Below are 17,519 nucleotides of genomic sequence, written 5' to 3'. Positions count from 1 at the left end.
CTCCATGCAAAGGTTTACCCTAAAAGGCAACCTTCACCAGCAAATAGGGGCACATTTCACTCACACAAAAAATGTGTGGTCACCCAAGGGAGCAAAGAATTGATAAGGTATTCAAGAGCCTCTCCCCTCAGAGTTAACTACTTGGAATCTCTAGACTGGAACCATGACCCCTGCTCCTCAGAAGCTGGAGTTGCAAGTCCTGGGTTCTCATCCAAAGCCACCACTTCCACGCCTAACAAGTTGTGTAACACCTGCAAGCTTCTGTTTCCTTATTAAAAAGGAGAAAATAGTACAGACTTCACAGACTGTAGGCTTTGATCCTAAGGATCGAATTAAGCAATTTGCATGAAGCCATTCATTGGTTCTGTGCCTGACACCCAGTAAACACCCAGCAAATGGTATTTGTTGTCGTTATTTCCAGTGCTTACAAAGTTGAGCTGACTCCCAATGTTTAATGTGATTCCTGGTCCTTCTCCTTACAGAGCAACACCCGGCTATATGTATTTCTTGTACAGATCGCAGGTTACAACTGGGCTCTGATGTGGCTGTCCTTTTACGGCTACAGGGGGCTGAGTCTTTGGAAGGTGGAAATTTCTAGTTTCAACTACATAGGGGAGTATATGGGTCCTCTGGGAGAGAACTCAGGCCAAGCATGGAATGTCCCCAGGTTCTGGTTCACAGGCAGATCTCCTATATCCTCCTGGGGCTCCACTTTGGGGTCTGGGGCTTCCAGAAGTCTCAAATCTTTGAGCACCCCTGGATGCTACAGGAAAGGGAGAGATGGCTGTTCTCTTCATCTTTTTTTTTTTTCCCCCGTTAGTTATCTCTGAGCTATGATTAGACATTCTAGCCTTGTCCCAGACTTGCTACAATTTGGAGTTGCCATTAGCTTGCTTTGGGGCCTGAGCACTGAAGAGAGTGAACAGCGCCCCCTGAGGCCAGTGAGGTGATGGCAGCAGTAATAAGTGAACAACTCCACACAAGGCGAAGGTGATCCTTGGAGGAGGAGAGCGTCCCCAGCTGCCAACCTCAGAGGGTCTGACTTGGCACTGCCTAAGGAGCACATCTGGGCATCAAGCGTAAAAGCAGGAAGCCGCTTACCTCCTCGAAGGCATTGCTGCCTGCCACCACGATATTCGGCCTGAAATTGTCCATCTTCACTTTCTTCTCCAGCCTGGTATTCAGATCTGCCAGGGAGGCTTCTGAGAGGATCATGATGGGGCTGCAGTCCGGGTAGGCCACCTGTGCCAAAGACACAGCACGATCATGCCTCGCTGCCCCTGGAATGGCTCAGACCAACGGCACAACTAAGCAAAATCCAGAAGCAAAACCACCTGAGTGCAGAAGGGGAGAGTGGTGCTCAGGAAGGATAGGTGACACTGAGGGCTTGGAAACAGCCAAGTCAGGGTTCCTGCCCACCCTGAACGCAGGTGGGGCTCCCCATCCACACACTGAAGGCAGCTGCCAGGCTCAGGTCCAGTGTTACCCTCCAGCCACATCTCTTGCTCTTTCCTCAGGCGCCCAGCAGTGAGCCCTTTGCCACAACATCAACACCGCCGGACAGGGCAAGGGTCTCCTGCCAATCAGCTATACTCTAGCCATGATTTCCTTCAGCAGCACCATTCAATCACATGCATTTATTAAGCACCAACTGTATATTAGGCCCTGTCCTAGGTGGGGAAATAGCAGTGAACACAGCAGATAAAAACCCCTGCATTCAAGGAACTTTGCGTTCAGGGGTCATGAGGAGAGACTCCCCGAGGTGCGTTTTGAACCTCATCTCACGGCAGAATGAAAGGCTTTGGCTTGGGGGCTGTAGCTGACACAGGAGGAGGTGACTTCTCAGCCCCGGGAACAACCACACCCCACTGGCTGTGAAGGGAGGACTTGGAGAAAGTCTGCTTCTGTGCTTTTAGGAAACCTGAATTTAGTCCCAATCAAACTTCACTTTTGCCTCCCAGCCCATCCTCACCTGAGTCCCCATCTCCCCGGGAGTCACCCCTGGCTTCTCCCTCCACAGTTCCTCCCATATTCCATACTCCATGCATCCTGGAGAGCCCACCAGGCTCTCATCCACTTCCCTCTTCATCCCTGATACCTGCCCAGGGAGCACCTCGGTAACACTCCCCTGGACTATCTCTACACTTTCCTAACTGAGGCCCCAAGAGAGGCTCTCTGTGGACCCAGAAGGAAGCCAGAAGTGAAGGGCAGCTCTCTGCAAGCTCACCTGGTACTTCTGGTCAACAGAAGGGAAAATTTCGCTTGATGGTCTTCCCTTCATGTTCTTTTCAAACTGAACCAGCCTGCAAGCTTCTGTTTTCAAGAAGTTGGTGAACCACTGAGCAGCCTCATCGCCACAGTCCCTGCCCTGGATGTCAAGACCAAACACCCTGGAAGGGTCACAGAGATCAGTGAGGTTACTTTCTTCATCAACACACCGAGTGATGGGGTCAAGAGGAAAGTGCTGCTGGGACCTGACTCTCCCAGAAGACCAGGAAGCAGTCTGTGGGCCAAAGCTGGGCAGAAACAGGGGGAGGGAGCAGGGAAGAGTTTGTCAAACCCTAATAGGCTTGTAACTCACACAGATCTCGTTGAAATGCAGATTCTGGTTCAGGAGGTTGGGCTGGAGCCTGAGATTCTGCACTCCTAACAAGTTACAGGCTGCTGGTCCACGGACCACACTTTGAGTAGCAAGGATTTAGGTTACTTTCAGAAGGGGAGAAGAACGGTGGTGTGGTAAAGGCACTCTGAGCTTGGAGTCTGGCAAGACCCGGTTAAAATTGGAACTCTGGGGCTTCCCTGGTGGCGCAGTCGTTTAGAGTCCGCCTGCCGATGCAGGGGACACGGGGTTCATGCCCCAGTCTGGGAAGATCCCACATGCCGCAGAGCGGCTGGGCCCGTGAGCCATGGCCACTGAGCCTGCGTGTCTGGAGCCTGTGCTCCGCAACGGGAGAGGCCGCAACAGTGAGAGGCCCGCGTACCAAAAAAAAAAAAAAAAAATTGGAACTCTGCCATCTCTAGTCTGTGACTTTTAGCAAATCATTAAACTCCTCTGACCTTCTGTCTCCAGTTGTAAATTGGAGATAATAATATACCACCTGCCTCACACGGTGGACACAGATTCCACCAGATAACAAAGTGGTCTTCAAGGATTTTTTGCTTGAGTGCCCCCAAAAGATACAAGCTATGTACCCCTCACAGAATTACAAGTTGGCATGTAAACTTTTTTCTTTTTTTTAAGTTGAAATATAGTTGATTGATAATATTGTGTCAGTTTCAGATGTGCAGCAAGTGATTCCGTTTTATATATACTTTTTCAGATTATTTTCCATTATAGTTTATACAAATTTTTTTTAAGATTTATTTATTATTTATGTATTTAATTTATTATTTTATTTTTGGCTGCGTTGGGTCTTAGTTGCGTTGTGGTGCGTGGGCTCCTCTCTAGTTGTGGCGCGTGGGTTTTCTCTTCTCTAGTGGTGGCGCGCAGGCTCCAGCACGCGTGACCTCAGTAGTTGTGGCACATGGGCTTAGTTGCCCTGTGTCATGTGGGATCTTAGTTCCCTGACCAGGGATCGAACCCGAGTCCCCTGCATTGTAAGGCGGATTCTTTACCACTGGACCACCAGGGAAGTCCCCATACAAGATATTGAATATAGTTCCCTGTGCTGTACAGTAAATTTTTGTTGCTTATCGATTTTATGTACCATAGTTTGTATCGATTAATCCCACGCTCCTAATTTTTCCCTCTCCCCCTCACTTTCCCCTTGGTAACAATGTTTGTTTTCTATGTCTGTGAATCTGTTTCTGTTTTGTATATAGATTCCTTTGTATTATTTTTTAGACTTCACACATACATGTTAGCATATAATATTTGTCTTTCTCTGTCTTACTTCACTTAGTATGATATTCTCTAGGTCTGTTCATGTTTTTTTAAGTTTCATTTGTTATGAAAGATTAAATTTCCATTGAATTATAAATATTAACATTTAAAATAATATCATAATTTATATATTATGTCTTAGTATTATAAATATATATAAATTATATTAAATAAAATAAAATTATGCTTTTAAAAGCATGCAATGGAATCCCAATGCCAGGCCAGTTTGATATCTATTTTTAAAAACAATCTTTTTTAAAAATAAATGATTAAGGGCTTCTTTTATGGTCCACATTTTAAAAATTATTTTTAACTTTTTTTCCCAGTTTTATTGAGACATAATTGACATACGTAAGTTTAGGGTGTAAAGCATAACGACTTGACTTACATATATTGTGAAATGATTACAAGTTTAGTCAGCAGTCATCATCTCATACTTTTTTTAAGTTTTTTTCCTTATAATGAGAACTCTAAGGATGCACTGTGTTAATAGATGGAATGGAAGAAGTTGAGTTATAATAATTTCACTCATCCTTTGAACCCTTCTGTGATCTTTGGCACTTAATAATCATTCATCAAAAAGTCTTTTTAAATAATTTATCAGCAAATTTGATTAGAGGCTCCTTAATCTTAGCGTAAGACAAAGACTTTGAACCACTATCTTGTAGAATGACTTTACCCCATCACTGGAGACATTCTCCTTTATCAACACCAGTATATTTTATTGTTTGGGCCCCATAGGTTTTCCCCTCCCAGAGCAGTGCTCCCTACTAAGACATGGGAAGGGCAAGCCTTTCATCTGTACAAAGGGGAGGTGGAGAGGAGAACTTGCCCCCTGCAGCTAAGATCACTGTTGGAGGGAGAACCTATGGGATTTGAGGATCTGGAAATTGATTCCCTTACCCGCCCTCTGGTACCACAGGAAGTGTTTGCACCTCTCTGTGTGTGTGCTTCTCCCAGCTTGAAGGCTCCTGGGGTGATGTATGTGAGGGAATCCCAGGTGGACTGTGGACCCCGAGGCCCACAGTCCTGGTCTGACTGCTACACATGCCTCATTCTCTGACAACCTAGCCCACCTAGTGTCAAATCTCCGTGCTGTTCTTCTGATGTTTTTGGCCTTTTCCTTCTCTCTAAACCCCCTTCTTGGAGCTGCTGTTTGGCCTCGGTCCCCCTGCCGTCTCATAGTCCTCTCTCTCAGAGCCTTCAGCCTTTCCCCTAAAACTCTCCCTAACCAACCAGTGTACTATCTCACACAGATCTGATTGCACCGTTCATCAGCTCCTTAAGTATCTGTTCCTGGGCTGAGCACTTCCCTCAACCCCTTCACCAGAGCCCTCGTGTATAAGTGCGCACACTTCTACCCTCAGCTTCCATCCACTCAAATAAGCTTAGTGTGAGCACTTTGAAAAGTAGAAAGCACCCAGTGGGGCAAGGGAAAACTGATTATCCAGTGCCCCTTCCCACTCCTGAAACATATCCCCCCCCAATCCTTCCTCCCTCCCACCCCTGCAGCAGACTCTATCCCTCTGCCATTCCACCTTCTTCAATTCTCTCAGAATGTGGGAATTCCCTGGCAGTCCAGTGGTTAGGACTCAACACTTTCACTGCCGTGGGCCCAGGTTCTATCCCTGGTCAGGGAACTAAGATGTCATAAGCCATGCGATGTGGCCAAAAAAGAAAAAAGAGTTCTCTCAGAATTTTATGCAAAGTACTTGCTTCCACATTCTGATACAAAATGTTCCATCATCAACAGCCCATAGAAAAAAACTGAATCTCCATGTGTGAGTACAATAGAACTAACATTAGTTAGTAATCTACTAATTCATAAAGTAAAATAACTTACTAAAAATACTTAAGAAGACATAAAAGTTTGAATGGATTTTTATAAAGAAAATCCAGGCAGTTTTACTGGAAATTTCCACCAATGATCAAAGAATAAATACTACCAAAGATAAACAGAAAAATAAAATTTAATTGTCATCTAAAATAGGAACAAAAAGTTAAGATATTTAGGACTAAATCTAACAAAAGATGTACAAGTCTATTATAGAGAAAATTATAAAACTTTTTTTTTAATTTTTGAATTTTATTTTATTTTTTATACAGCAGGTTCTTATTAGTTATCTATTTTATACATATTAGTGTATATATGTCAATCCCAATCTCCCAATTCATCCCACCACCATCCTACCCCGCCCCGCTTTCCCCCTTGGTGTCCATATGTTTGTTCTCTACATCTGTGTCTCCATTTCTGTCTTGCAAACCGGTTCATGGGTACCATTTTTCTAGATGCCACATACATGCGTTAATATTCGATATTTGTTTTCCTCTTTCTGACTTACTTCACTCTGTATGACACTCTCTAGGTCCATCCACATCTCTACAAATGACCCAATTTCTTTCCTTTTTATGGCTGAGTAATATTGCATTGTATATATGTACCACAACTTCTTTATCCCTTCGTCTGTTGATGGACATTTAGGTTGCTTCCATGACCTGGCTATTGTAAATAGTGCTGCAATGAAGATTGGGGTGCATGTGTCTTTTTGAATTTTGGTTTTCTCTGGGTATATGCCCAGTAGTGGGATTGCTGGGTCATATGGTAATTCTATTTTTAGTTTTTTAAGGAACCTCCATACTGTTCTCCATAGTGGCTGTACCAATTTACATTCCCACCAACAGTGCAAGAGGGTTCCCTTTTCTCCACACCCTCTCCAGCGTTTGTTGTCTGTAGATTTTCGGATGATGCCCATTCCAACCTGTGTGAGGTGATACCTCATTGTAGTTTTGATCTGCATTTCTCTAATAATTAGTGACGTTGAGCAGCTTTTCATGTGCCTCTTGGCCATCTGTATGTTTTCTTTGGAGAAATGTCTATTTAGGTCTTCTGCCCATTTTTTGATTGGGTATAAAACTTTTCAAAGAAGTAAAATAAGATATAAATAAGTGGGTAGGGGCTTCCCTGGTGACACAGTGGTTAAGAATCCACCTGCCAATGCAGGGGGCACGGGTTCATTCCCTGGTCCGGGAAGATCCCACATGCCGTGGAGCAACTAAGCCCGTGTGCCACAAATACTGAGCCTGTGCTCTAGAGCCTGCAAGCCCCAACTACTGAACCTGCATGCTACAACTACTGAAGCCCGTGCACCCAGAGCCCATGCTCTGCAACAAGAGAAGCTACCGCGATGAGCAGCCCGCACACTGCAACAAAGAGTAGCCCCCACTCACTGCAACTAGAGAAAGCCCATGCACAGCAATGAAGACCCAACACAGCCAAAATAAATAAATTAAAAAGTTCCTGTCTGAAACAGTTTAAGGTAAAAACTTGCAATTGTGTGGGCCACTTCAATCTGAAACTAAGATGTTTCTTCCTAACAAGCTGAAAACGGTTTCAATAAAAAGCTTGAAAAAAGAAACGAAAAGTCTACAATTCAGTAAATTAGTCATTTAAAAAAAAAAGATATAAATAGAGACATCGCTGGTGGCACAGTGGATAAGAATCCAACTGCAAATGTGGGGGACACAGGTTCGATCCCTGGTCTGGGAAGATCCCACATGCCGTGGAGCAACTAAACCCATGAACCACAAATACTGAGACTGCGCTCTAGAGCCCGCGAGCCACAGCTACTGAACTTGCCTGCTACAACTACTGAAGCCTTCACGCCCGGAGGCCATGCTCCGCAACAAGAGAAGCCACCACAATGAGAAGCTCACACACCGCAACAAAGAGTAGCCCCTGCTCACCGCAACTAGAGAAAGCCCGCGCACAGCAACGAAGACCCAATGCAGCCAAATAAATAAATAAATAGATAAATGGGGAGGAAAAAGACATAAATAAGTGGGGAAAGATAACACGTTCATGGATAGGGAGGCTCTATGCAACAAAGATGATATTAACTATGTAACCACTAACATTTATTTAAGTGCCTGAGATGCTCCAGGCACAGTTGAAATAAATAAATAAATATATGAATTCATTTCAATTTTCTCTAATTGAGCCTCAAGTTCAATTCAATACAATTCCAATCAGATGGAACACAATCTCCAGTCAGGAGATACAGTTGGTAACGTCTCCACTAATGCCCTTGTTTGCCTGGCAATTCTGAATAGAAGTCCATCCTACCTGAATAAAAGGAGACAAATCCTAAACACTGACCCTTTGTATCCTCTCTATATCTGTATTCATCATGACTTTTTCCTTTTTATATTTTTGATGCTTTGACATCTTGGGACTTGGTGATGCTGAAGGAACTACCCCTCCCAGGGCTAGTCAATTCCTAGAGATAGTAAAACACTAGGCTTTCATAGGCAAACCAGCCAATCCAGAGCCCTCACCCCTTGTCCATACCATTGTGCTTTTATACCCTGGCCACTGTCCCCTGCTCTAATCACCCAGGACCAGGTACCAGAAAACTAGGGACAGCCCATCTGCCCCAGAGCCAGTTTTCCCACAGCCTGTAGAAACCAGAATAAAGACTCGTGTTCACAGTTTCCCCTGCCCTCTCTGCCTCCTGACCGACCTGGTATTTCCCCATGTGGCCCTGCATGGTATGAGCCTCCTGTTTCTAGGGATCTGTGAATATAAAAAGCTTCTTTCTTCATGACAGTCATTTCTGTATCTGCATGTCTTGCCATATCTGATGAAAGCAAATCTAAATATCCCTAATGCAATATTCTGCTTCACCCACTCATACCTGACCCCTGGCTTGATCCCAACATAGACTAGACTTCTCTTAAGTATTTCCTTTACCAGTCTCATCATCTAGCATGCAAAGTGTAGCAAGGCAGAGTGCAGGGTGGAACCTAAAGGGAAATCAGTTGTCACAGATCCCCAGAGGCCCCCAAGCAGAGCACCTGCAGTCATGGATCTTGTTTGAAGAACGTGGCTTGCTCGGCAAAACCAGCTGGTCCATGCCTGGTGCCCTGAGGATAAGGCAATCATCCTCATAGGTAGTGGAGACCAGCACGAGGCGAGGCTCCTGCCGGGCAGTCACCATGTGTCCACCTTCCTTAATCACCAGCCAAAACCTGCCAAGAAACAAACAAGGGCGCATCAGAAAATCTTCTACCACCCTCTCCATAGCTTCCCTCTAGCTTTCTATTTCATCAAAACCCTCCCTCTGCCCCAACTCAGGACCCAACAATTTTTTCCAGACAGTATCCAGGTCTAGCCAAATTTGGGGGATCCAAAATCCTTTGGCTGTTTGGTACAAACAGCCCTGGAAAAGAACATCTGGCCAATGTATGAAAATCCCCAGTCCTGAAAATCCTTCTGGTGAGGCTGATGTAGGGACCTTCTCAACTGCTGGGGCAACTATTTTGCTTACTTTGGGTCTTTGCTTTGGTCAGAGACTCCTCTGAGCCTGTCTCTGGTTGAAGCAGAATGTCTTCCAGGTCTTTTTGCTGTGGAACAAGATGGGGTTGACCAACTAATGGCCCAAGCAGACTGAAACTCTAGACAAAGGTCTTGAATGTTTGTGACTCCAGTGGACGCAATCCAGCCTCTGCTGGGTTTAAATTGCTGGGGCGTGCGGACCCTGATCAGGAAACCCCTAAACAGCCTTTCTTCTTCATACGCACATTAAAACTTATATAATGTTATAAGCCAATATTACCTCCATTTTGAAAAAAGAAAATATATCTATACAATGGAATATCATTCAACCATAAAAACAAAGGAAATCCTGCATTTTGTGACAACACAGATGAAACTTGAGGGTGTTGCAATAAGAGAATAAGTCAGACAGAGAAAGACGAATACTGTATGATCTCACTTGTAAGTGAAATATAAAAAGGGGGGAACTGCTAGAAACAGAGAGTAGATTGGTGGTTGCCAGGAGTTGGGGGTGGAGGAAATGGGTGAAGGTGGTCAAAGAGGGAAAAGAGATCCTAAGAGGAAAAATTTCTGGAGATGTAATGTACATTATGGCAACTATAGTTAATAATACTGTACGGCAGGGGTCCTCAACCCCCGGGCCGTGGACTGGTACCAGTCTGTGGCCTGTTGGGAACCAGGCCGCACAGCAGGAGGTGAGTGGCAGGCTAGTGAGCGAAGCTTCACCTGCCGCTCCCCGTCGCTCCCCGTCGACCGCATTACCGCCCGAACCATCCCCCCCCACAACCCCCATCAGTGGAAAAACTGTCTTCCACGAAACCAGTCCCTGGTGCCAAAAAGGTTGGGAACCGCTGCTGTATGGTCTACTTGCAAGTTGCTAAGAGAGAAAAGTCTCAAATGCTCTTACCATAACAACAAAGCAGAAATTATGAGAGGTGAAGGATGTGATCACTAACCTTATCATGGGAGTCATTTCACAATATATATGTGCATCAAATCATCACATTGCACACCTGAAACTCACACAATGTTATACGTCAATTATATCTCAATAAAGCTGGAGAAGAAAGAAATTCATGCAAATCATGTGTTAGATAGGAACTCCATTCACCTTCTAGAGACACCTCCCTCTGCCCCCGTTGTAGGCTCAGCTTTCACACGCTGTGTATCACATCCAAGGGGACAGTGGGGTGCGGGGTGAGCTGAAGAATGGAATGGGAGGCTGACCTGCTTAGGTTGGCTAGGCTTTTATCGATAGTAGAGCATGTATTTGGGGTGACGCTGCACAAATGATTTGATGACTAAGAAAGAAAAACATGCCACCCCTAGGGGAAAGGAGTTTCAACATCGCTGTTCTAGACAGAGCAAGTGCAGTGGGTGAGGAACTCTGCGGGCTCTGATGCGTGAGCCACCACTGAACGCTGGGGCCTCCCACACGTGAGCAGGATAAAAGGGACAGCCCCTTCCAGAAGGAGGGAGATATTTCAAAATGTGACTGGAGCCAGATGGAACGTTCACAATAACCTGATGAGGACATCTGCTATTATCACAGCACAGGGAACCCAGGGTCTCCTGACCCTGGCAGGTAATCTGCCCTCTGGAACCTCGCAGTCAGGCAACCTATCCCTGTCCAGGTTCTGGATAACTCCCTTCCCCTGCAACCAGGCCAGCAGACAGGGGCTGGGTCCTGAGCCCTGCTAACGGGCATGTGCGTTGGTGCGAGGGTACAGCGGCGGGGATGGTGAGAGTGCAAAGGCATTTTAGGAATTGCTGCGGCTACTCTTCCCAGGAGTCGAGGATGCTGGACAGTAGTAGGTCTCCGACCCTCTGAGGAGGCCACCTTTTTCTTTCTAGGGATCTTTGGTTCCCAGGGTTCTCTAGCCTGTTCACCTATGGGGTGAGGGTGGGTTCTGTGACCCAGGGATTTCCTGTCTACTTTGTGACAGCCCTATTCCCTCGGGCTTGGGCCCCGTTCCTTATTTCCAGCCGCACCCTTGGGTGCAGAGGCCTGGATGACCCTGTTCCGATGAACTCCACCAAAGTCTGCACTTGAACTTCCAACGTGGCCCGTCCCCCTCTGAGACAAGGTTCGCCCTGAGAGCTGCACATGACCAGACACATGTCCAGACAGGAGACACCCCCCGACCCCACCCCACCCCCCACCATGGCCCATTATTTCTGACAGTCAGCCCCCTCCCTGGGCTGAGTCTTCTCACCTGTCGTCCATCCCCCAACTTTAGCCCTTCACTCTGGCTCTCAAGCCACGCCTCCACTCTTGCCTGTTGTATAATCACCTGGGGGTTAAGCCCTGGGACGTCGCAGGAGAAGTGGTGGCTAGAGGTTCTGTGCTAATCCTGCAATGGAAGGGGCAGGTGGCAACTTGCAAGCAGCCCAACACTGCGGTAGGATGAAAGACCACAATAAAAGATGCAAAGGTGGGCTTCCCTGGTGGCGCAGTGGTTGAGAGTCCGCCTGCCGATGCAGGGGACGCGGGTTCGTGCCCCAGTCCGGAAAGATCCCACTATGCCACGGAGCGACTGGGCCCGTGAACCATGGCCGCTGAGTCTGCGCGTCCGGAGCCTATGCTCCGCAACGAGAGGGGCCACAACAGTGAGAGGCCCGCGTACCGCAAAAAAAAAAAAAAAAAAGATGCAAAGGTGCCATCGGCAACATATCCCAGCCAGCCACCCCCATCACCCTGTAACCGGGATGGTGATAGTTTTCTCCTCTTGCACACAAATGATGCGCAGGGAATGACTAATGACCTCTGTTCTGCCAGCTCGGAAAGAAAGGATGTGTCTGGAGTGTGGATTTTTTCACCACCCATTTTTTCTCGTCTGCAACCCTGAATGCCAGCATCTTCATTTTACAAAGAAAACATGAGTATGTGGCATGAAGAGCAGTGCAGAGACCAGAGCTCAGTCTCTAAAAGAACAGCAATGCCCTGAACAACCAACAGCCGTGTTCAGGAAGCAGAGTCCAAGACAACTGGAAAGTCCATTTCTAAACTGGCAAACTGACCTGGGAAGTAGGAATGACTGAGCTGGAAAAGGGGGGAAAACAGGAGCCCTACCACAGAGAGCTGGAGGGTAAGGGCAGGAGGGAATGACACTTGGGATAATGAACTTAGCAGACTCATGTCTCCAAGAGGTAATAGTCTATGCAGAAGAAATGAAGGGCTGGATTTATCAACGGGCGAGTCATACACGGTTGCTGAGGACAGTGAGGGTTTACAAGGTCAGGGAGGGCAGCCATGCCCTCCCAGCATCTATACCAAGCAGCCAGTGTTAGCCTTCTGCTGGATGGACTTGAGCTCAAAGCTCAGAGCTCTCAGGCCAAGCATTCGCACAAAGATGCTAAAGGCTTTGAGCAAAATCGCTCTAGAAATTTAAGGTACAGAGCACTTAGAGAGGACGTTCTTGGCTTCTTAGAACAGTTCCAAAGACACAGATTCAAATTGGAAATAAATAAAGGCAGGCTTTTCCTGCATTCTAGACTATTTGTAGTTTTGTGATTGAACTCTCAATTTGAGAGAATAACAGCATTTAGCAGAGCTCTTTCCTTGCTTTTGAGTTTCAATTATCCTTTAATAAATAAAATCTAGATTTGATAACGTCTTGGAGATCATCAAGTTCAACGTCTTTTGCAAATGAATAAAAAAATGAGGCTCAGAGAGGTTAAGTGACTTTGCCTGGGGTCTCCTGATCCTTGGCACAACACTTGCCCTTGTAAATCACATGCTGGTTTTATAGGAGGGACATGAGCACTGCACTCAGAGATCTGAGTTCAAAACCCTCCAGCACATAACGGTCTTGTGATCCTGGGTGAGATACTCATTCTTTCTGATACTGTTACCTTATTTGCGAAGTGGACGCAATACCTAGCCCACAAGATCGTTCTGAGGCTTAAATTACATCATCTGTTGAAAGGACTTAGTTAAGCATCTGCTGCCTATGAACCATTGAATAAAAGTTTATGCCATCGTTTTTCCCTGCCTCATCCCAGTCTCCATACCACACCACCCCATCCCAAGCATTTATTGTTCAAAACAAGGGAAAGTTGATACAGTTCCATCTATTTTCAGTTGCCCACAGGAGCAGAAAAGCAAAGGACAAATATTCTCTTTCCATGGAAGCAAGAGTCACAGCAAAGTAGTGACCATGAGCAGGGGGAAAGCAACAGTTATTCTGATGAAAAGAGGAAACACAGATAAGAACTGAATCTCTCTGTGAAATAACCTCAGTCCTTCGCGTGAGGAAGGAAGGAGCACAAGTCCATTTTCTCTGGGTGTGCGTCCTGAGAATCTACCTCTTCACTCTGCCTGAGGTCTTGCCAGCAGTCAGAAGGCTTTTCTAAGCCTTCACACTTGAATAGGCTTGAAAAATGCTCTTATTCTTAATGGTCACAGAGAAAACCCTCTCATGATGGCATCAGAATCACCTGGGGGGATTTAAACACCCCACACGACTTTGCTTCACTCTTGGTGATTCTGAGTCCGTAGGTCTGGCATGGAAATCTCAGGAAATTATAGTCTTAAAAAAACTCTCCAGGGCTTCCCTCGTGGCGCAGTGGTTGAGAGTCCGCCTGCGGATGTAGGGGACACGGGTTCGTGCCCCGGTCCGGGAAGATCCCACATGCCGCGGAGCGGCTGGGCCCATGAGCCATGGCCGCTGAGCCTGCGCGTCCAGAGCCTGTGCTCCGCAACGAGAGAGGCTACAACAGTGAGAGGCCCGCGTACCGCAAAAAAAAAATAATAATAATAATACTGTTATCTAGGTACTTCAGAGAGGAGCTAAACCAGAGGTTATGGGGAAAGGGCCTGTCCTGGGAAGGCCTCGGAGAGTCCTGCTCGGTTACAAAGCCTCTGCCCCCCGCCCCCTGGAGGAGAGGCTCTGTAAAAGGACAGGGTCCGACCGGTTATCTCCAAGGCTCTTTCTAGTTCTAAGCTTTCTGATTCTTAGTATGAGCACAATGCTAGAAAAATAAAACGTTATTGGCACTAGTGGGTAGATGGGAGCAATGCTGAAACCAAGTTCAAGGACACCGGCTTTGGCCTTGCTGGGGTTTGCCCCTCACAGCTTCTGGTGCTGGGGAAGGTGCTTGGGAGATGCAGGTGGTGGGGGGCCTGACCCACTTTGATACAGAATGAGCAGAGCGAAGTCTTCCTTTGGAGAGAGGAGGTGACAGGTAGACTGTGCGTATAATACTTGCCATTAAAACAAAAGTGTGTCCCCTCCCCCAGAGGCAGGGTGCTTTTCAGTGAAGAACTCTAAAGTCCCTACCTACACAGGGCCTGGCACATAGAAATGTCATCCTCCTCCCTCAGAAAAGAAAAGGTGCCCTGACATTTTTCTCCCCGCAAAGGTGAGTCCACAGACACATACTCATGGACACAGAAAGGTGCAGCTCGCTACGGGGAAAGCACCCTTGACAGAGAAGGATGCTAAACCCTGAAAAGAGTGAACAAGGAAGAAGAGAACCTCCTTCTTTGCTTCCTTAGGATGAAGATGCTTTCCTGTTTGGCTTGGGTGGATTAGCTGTGGTCCTGTGTCTAGGGGGAGGGAGGTTTGCAAATTGGTCGTTCAGGGAGCCTTCTAGAGAGGCTGTTTGCTGTCCTGAGATCACTCCAGGACACGGGTATTCTCTCATCTCTGAAGACTGCTGTCCTCTTAAAGAAATGTGGGCTCCCATGACACTGAAAGACTTCAGCTTGTTGTAGAGCACCACTGTGTGTGCAGACCATGTAACTCGTGGGGCATTTTCCATCCCCTTTCACCTCAGATTTCTAATCCTGGAGAGTTTTTTTTTTTTGCGGTACACGGGCCTCTCACTGTTGTGGCCTCTCCCGTTGTGGAGCACAGGCTCCGGACACGCAGGCTCAGCGGCCACGGCTCACGGGCCCAGCCACTCCGCGGTACATGGGATCTTCCCAGACCGGGGCACGAACCCATGTCCCCTGCATCGGCAGGTGGACTCTCAACCACTGAGCCACCAGGGAAGCCCGATAACAGTATTTGATGCACATTTCCTGAATTGCTTTACAGATGTGACAACCCCCCATCAAATGGAAGATGTTAACTACTTGATGATCAAAAGTGCATAGCCCCAGGCCTCCTGGAGCCAAAGGAATGATGATGTTAACCCCTGTGACACGTCCTCTTACCTCACCATCAACCAGCTAGAGAACTGTGCACGAGCTGATCACATACCCTGTGACACCCCCCTCTCTCACCTGGCTTTTTTTTTTTAACATCTTTATTGGAGTATAATTGCTTTACAATGGTGTGTTAGTTTCCGCTTTATAACAAAGTGAATCAGCTATACATATACATATGTTCCCATATCTCTTCCCTCTTGCGTCTCCCTCCCTCCCACCCTCCCTATCCCACCCCTCTAGGTGGTCACAAAGCACCGAGCTGACCTCCCTGTGCTATGCGGCTGCTTCCCACTAACTCTCTATTTTACGTTTGGTAGTGTATATATGTCCATGCCACTCTCTCACTTTGTCACAGCTTTTTAAAATGCTTTGCCGAAACCTTTCAGGGAGCTCTGGGTCTTGGGGGGCCTGAGCCACCCGTCTCCTTACGTGGGCTTGCAACGAAACTTTCTCTGCTCCAAACTCCAACCTTTCTGTTTGTTTGGCCTCACTGTGTCTTAGGGCACAGGAACTTGCGCTAACATCTTGCCTCCACTACCTTTCCAAATCTGCACCAGACACGAACTTCACCTTTCCAGCTTCAGGATCAAAGGCAGAGGATCCAACAAGCAGCCCAGGACACGCACGTGGCAAACTTCCCTTCTCCTACCCTGGGACAGGCCCCAGCTCCCCAGCCCCGCTCTCTCCCTCCTCAGCAGGTCCTGCGCTGTCGCCGCGCCCGGCCCTACCTGTCCCGCAGGTGACCGCTGCGCAGCCCCAGGGCCGTGCACTCCGCCGCCTTCACCGACACCCCCTTGCAGGACTTGACGGGGTAGATCCAGAGCTCTGCCACGGTGCCCACCTGTTGCAGCCGCCGGCGCCGCCTGGGCCGCGCGCGGCGCCAGGCCACGGCCCCCAGCGCCACCGCGGCCAGTCCCAGCGCGGCGACCCCGAGCCAGCGGGGCCGGGGCTGCGGCGCGGAGAGTCCCAGGCGGGCCAACGCGGACGAGCCGGCGGCGCCCATGGCCCAGCGATCGCGAGCGTGGGTCTGAGCGCGGACTAGGCAACGATTGGCGTGGGGAGGGCGCCCGGGCGCTCAAGGCTGCAGGCGAGCGGGAGGAACAAGAGTTGGCCCAGGCACAGGCCCTGGCACCCTTTCCGCGCGCCGAAAGGACTGGCTGTGCGCAGGGAGGGGACGCCTAACTGGGTGCCAAGGACCAGGCAGTAGCCGAGAGAAGCGAGGCAGAAAGCGAACTGGGATGCTCGGGTGCCCTTGGGGGCGGTTCTGGAGGCCCCACACCAGAGGCCTGGCTGCCCACTGTCGCTGGAACGGTCACTTTCGCTTTACTTCTCCCCTTTTCCGGGGCCCTGCGACTCAGCGTAACTCCTCACCCGCCCTCACGGTCCCCGGCTCTCCACTGCCCCTTCGCTCCCTGTACTGCCCACTTTGTTGCGTGATTGCAGCGCAGGGAACAGTGCAAGTGGATGGTAGATCGCAGAATGGGTGATTTTAAATGTTTAGGAGCTCCTACTGGCAGATCGCTCTGAGAACTGCAGAACTTTCGGCCCATAACCTGCTCCGTGGAAACTTATGCACTCTGAACAAACTCGAGAGTAGCTGCTTCTTTTTTTTTTTAATACATCTTTATTGGAGTATAATTGCTTCACAATGCTGTGTTAGCTTCTGTTGTACAACGAAGTGAATCAGCCACGTGCATACCTGTATATCCCCATACCCCCTCCCTCTTGAGCCTTCCTTCCATCCTCCCTATCCCACCCCTCTAGGTCACCGCAAAGCACGGGCCTGATCTCCCTGTGCTATGCGGCTGCTTCCCACTAGCTCTCTATTTTACATTTGGTAGTGTTTGTATGTCGATGCTACTCTCACTACGCCACAGCCTTCCCCTCCCCCGCACCTCGCTCCCCCACCCCCGTGTCCTCAAGTCCATTCTCTATGTCTGTGTCTTTATTCCTGCCCTGCCACTAGGTTCGTCAGTACCATTTTTTTTTTTTTTTTTTAGATTCCATATATGAGCATGGCTTCTTGCCATATAAGGCCAAGTCCCAAGGATGACCCTAGCTCCCCATTAAAATGCCTGCCTGAGAAAGCTCCCTGCTGCCGGGAGATTTCACTGTTCCAGCCAACATCCACGACCGGCCTCTCA

General features: G+C 48.1%; 1 protein-coding gene across 2 annotated transcripts in view; it reads right to left on the bottom strand.

The window, feature by feature from the left end:
* Window positions 1–16,980, bottom strand: part of MTARC2 (mitochondrial amidoxime reducing component 2) — a 35,131-nt gene extending 18,151 nt beyond the window's left edge. The window contains exons 1-4 of one of the 2 annotated variants that reach the window (XM_033850865.2): window positions 16,104–16,980; window positions 8,738–8,911; window positions 2,228–2,390; window positions 1,102–1,242 (exon numbers count right to left, since the gene is read on the bottom strand). In XM_033850865.2, the coding sequence (XP_033706756.1) occupies window positions 1,102–1,242; window positions 2,228–2,390; window positions 8,738–8,911; window positions 16,104–16,378 (753 nt within the window). In that variant the 5' untranslated portion in view covers window positions 16,379–16,980. The remainder of the gene's footprint in view (window positions 1–1,101; window positions 1,243–2,227; window positions 2,391–8,737; window positions 8,912–16,103) is intronic. The other variant, XM_019920605.3, reaches the window with a different exon arrangement.
* Window positions 16,981–17,519: the final 539 nt, after the last annotated feature.

Source organism: Tursiops truncatus, chromosome 1, assembly GCF_011762595.2.
Source record: "Tursiops truncatus isolate mTurTru1 chromosome 1, mTurTru1.mat.Y, whole genome shotgun sequence".
Lineage (NCBI taxonomy): Eukaryota > Metazoa > Chordata > Mammalia > Artiodactyla > Delphinidae > Tursiops > Tursiops truncatus.
The sequence above is the reverse complement of the archived record's forward strand: the minus strand, read 5'-3'. Positions and strand labels throughout refer to the sequence as shown.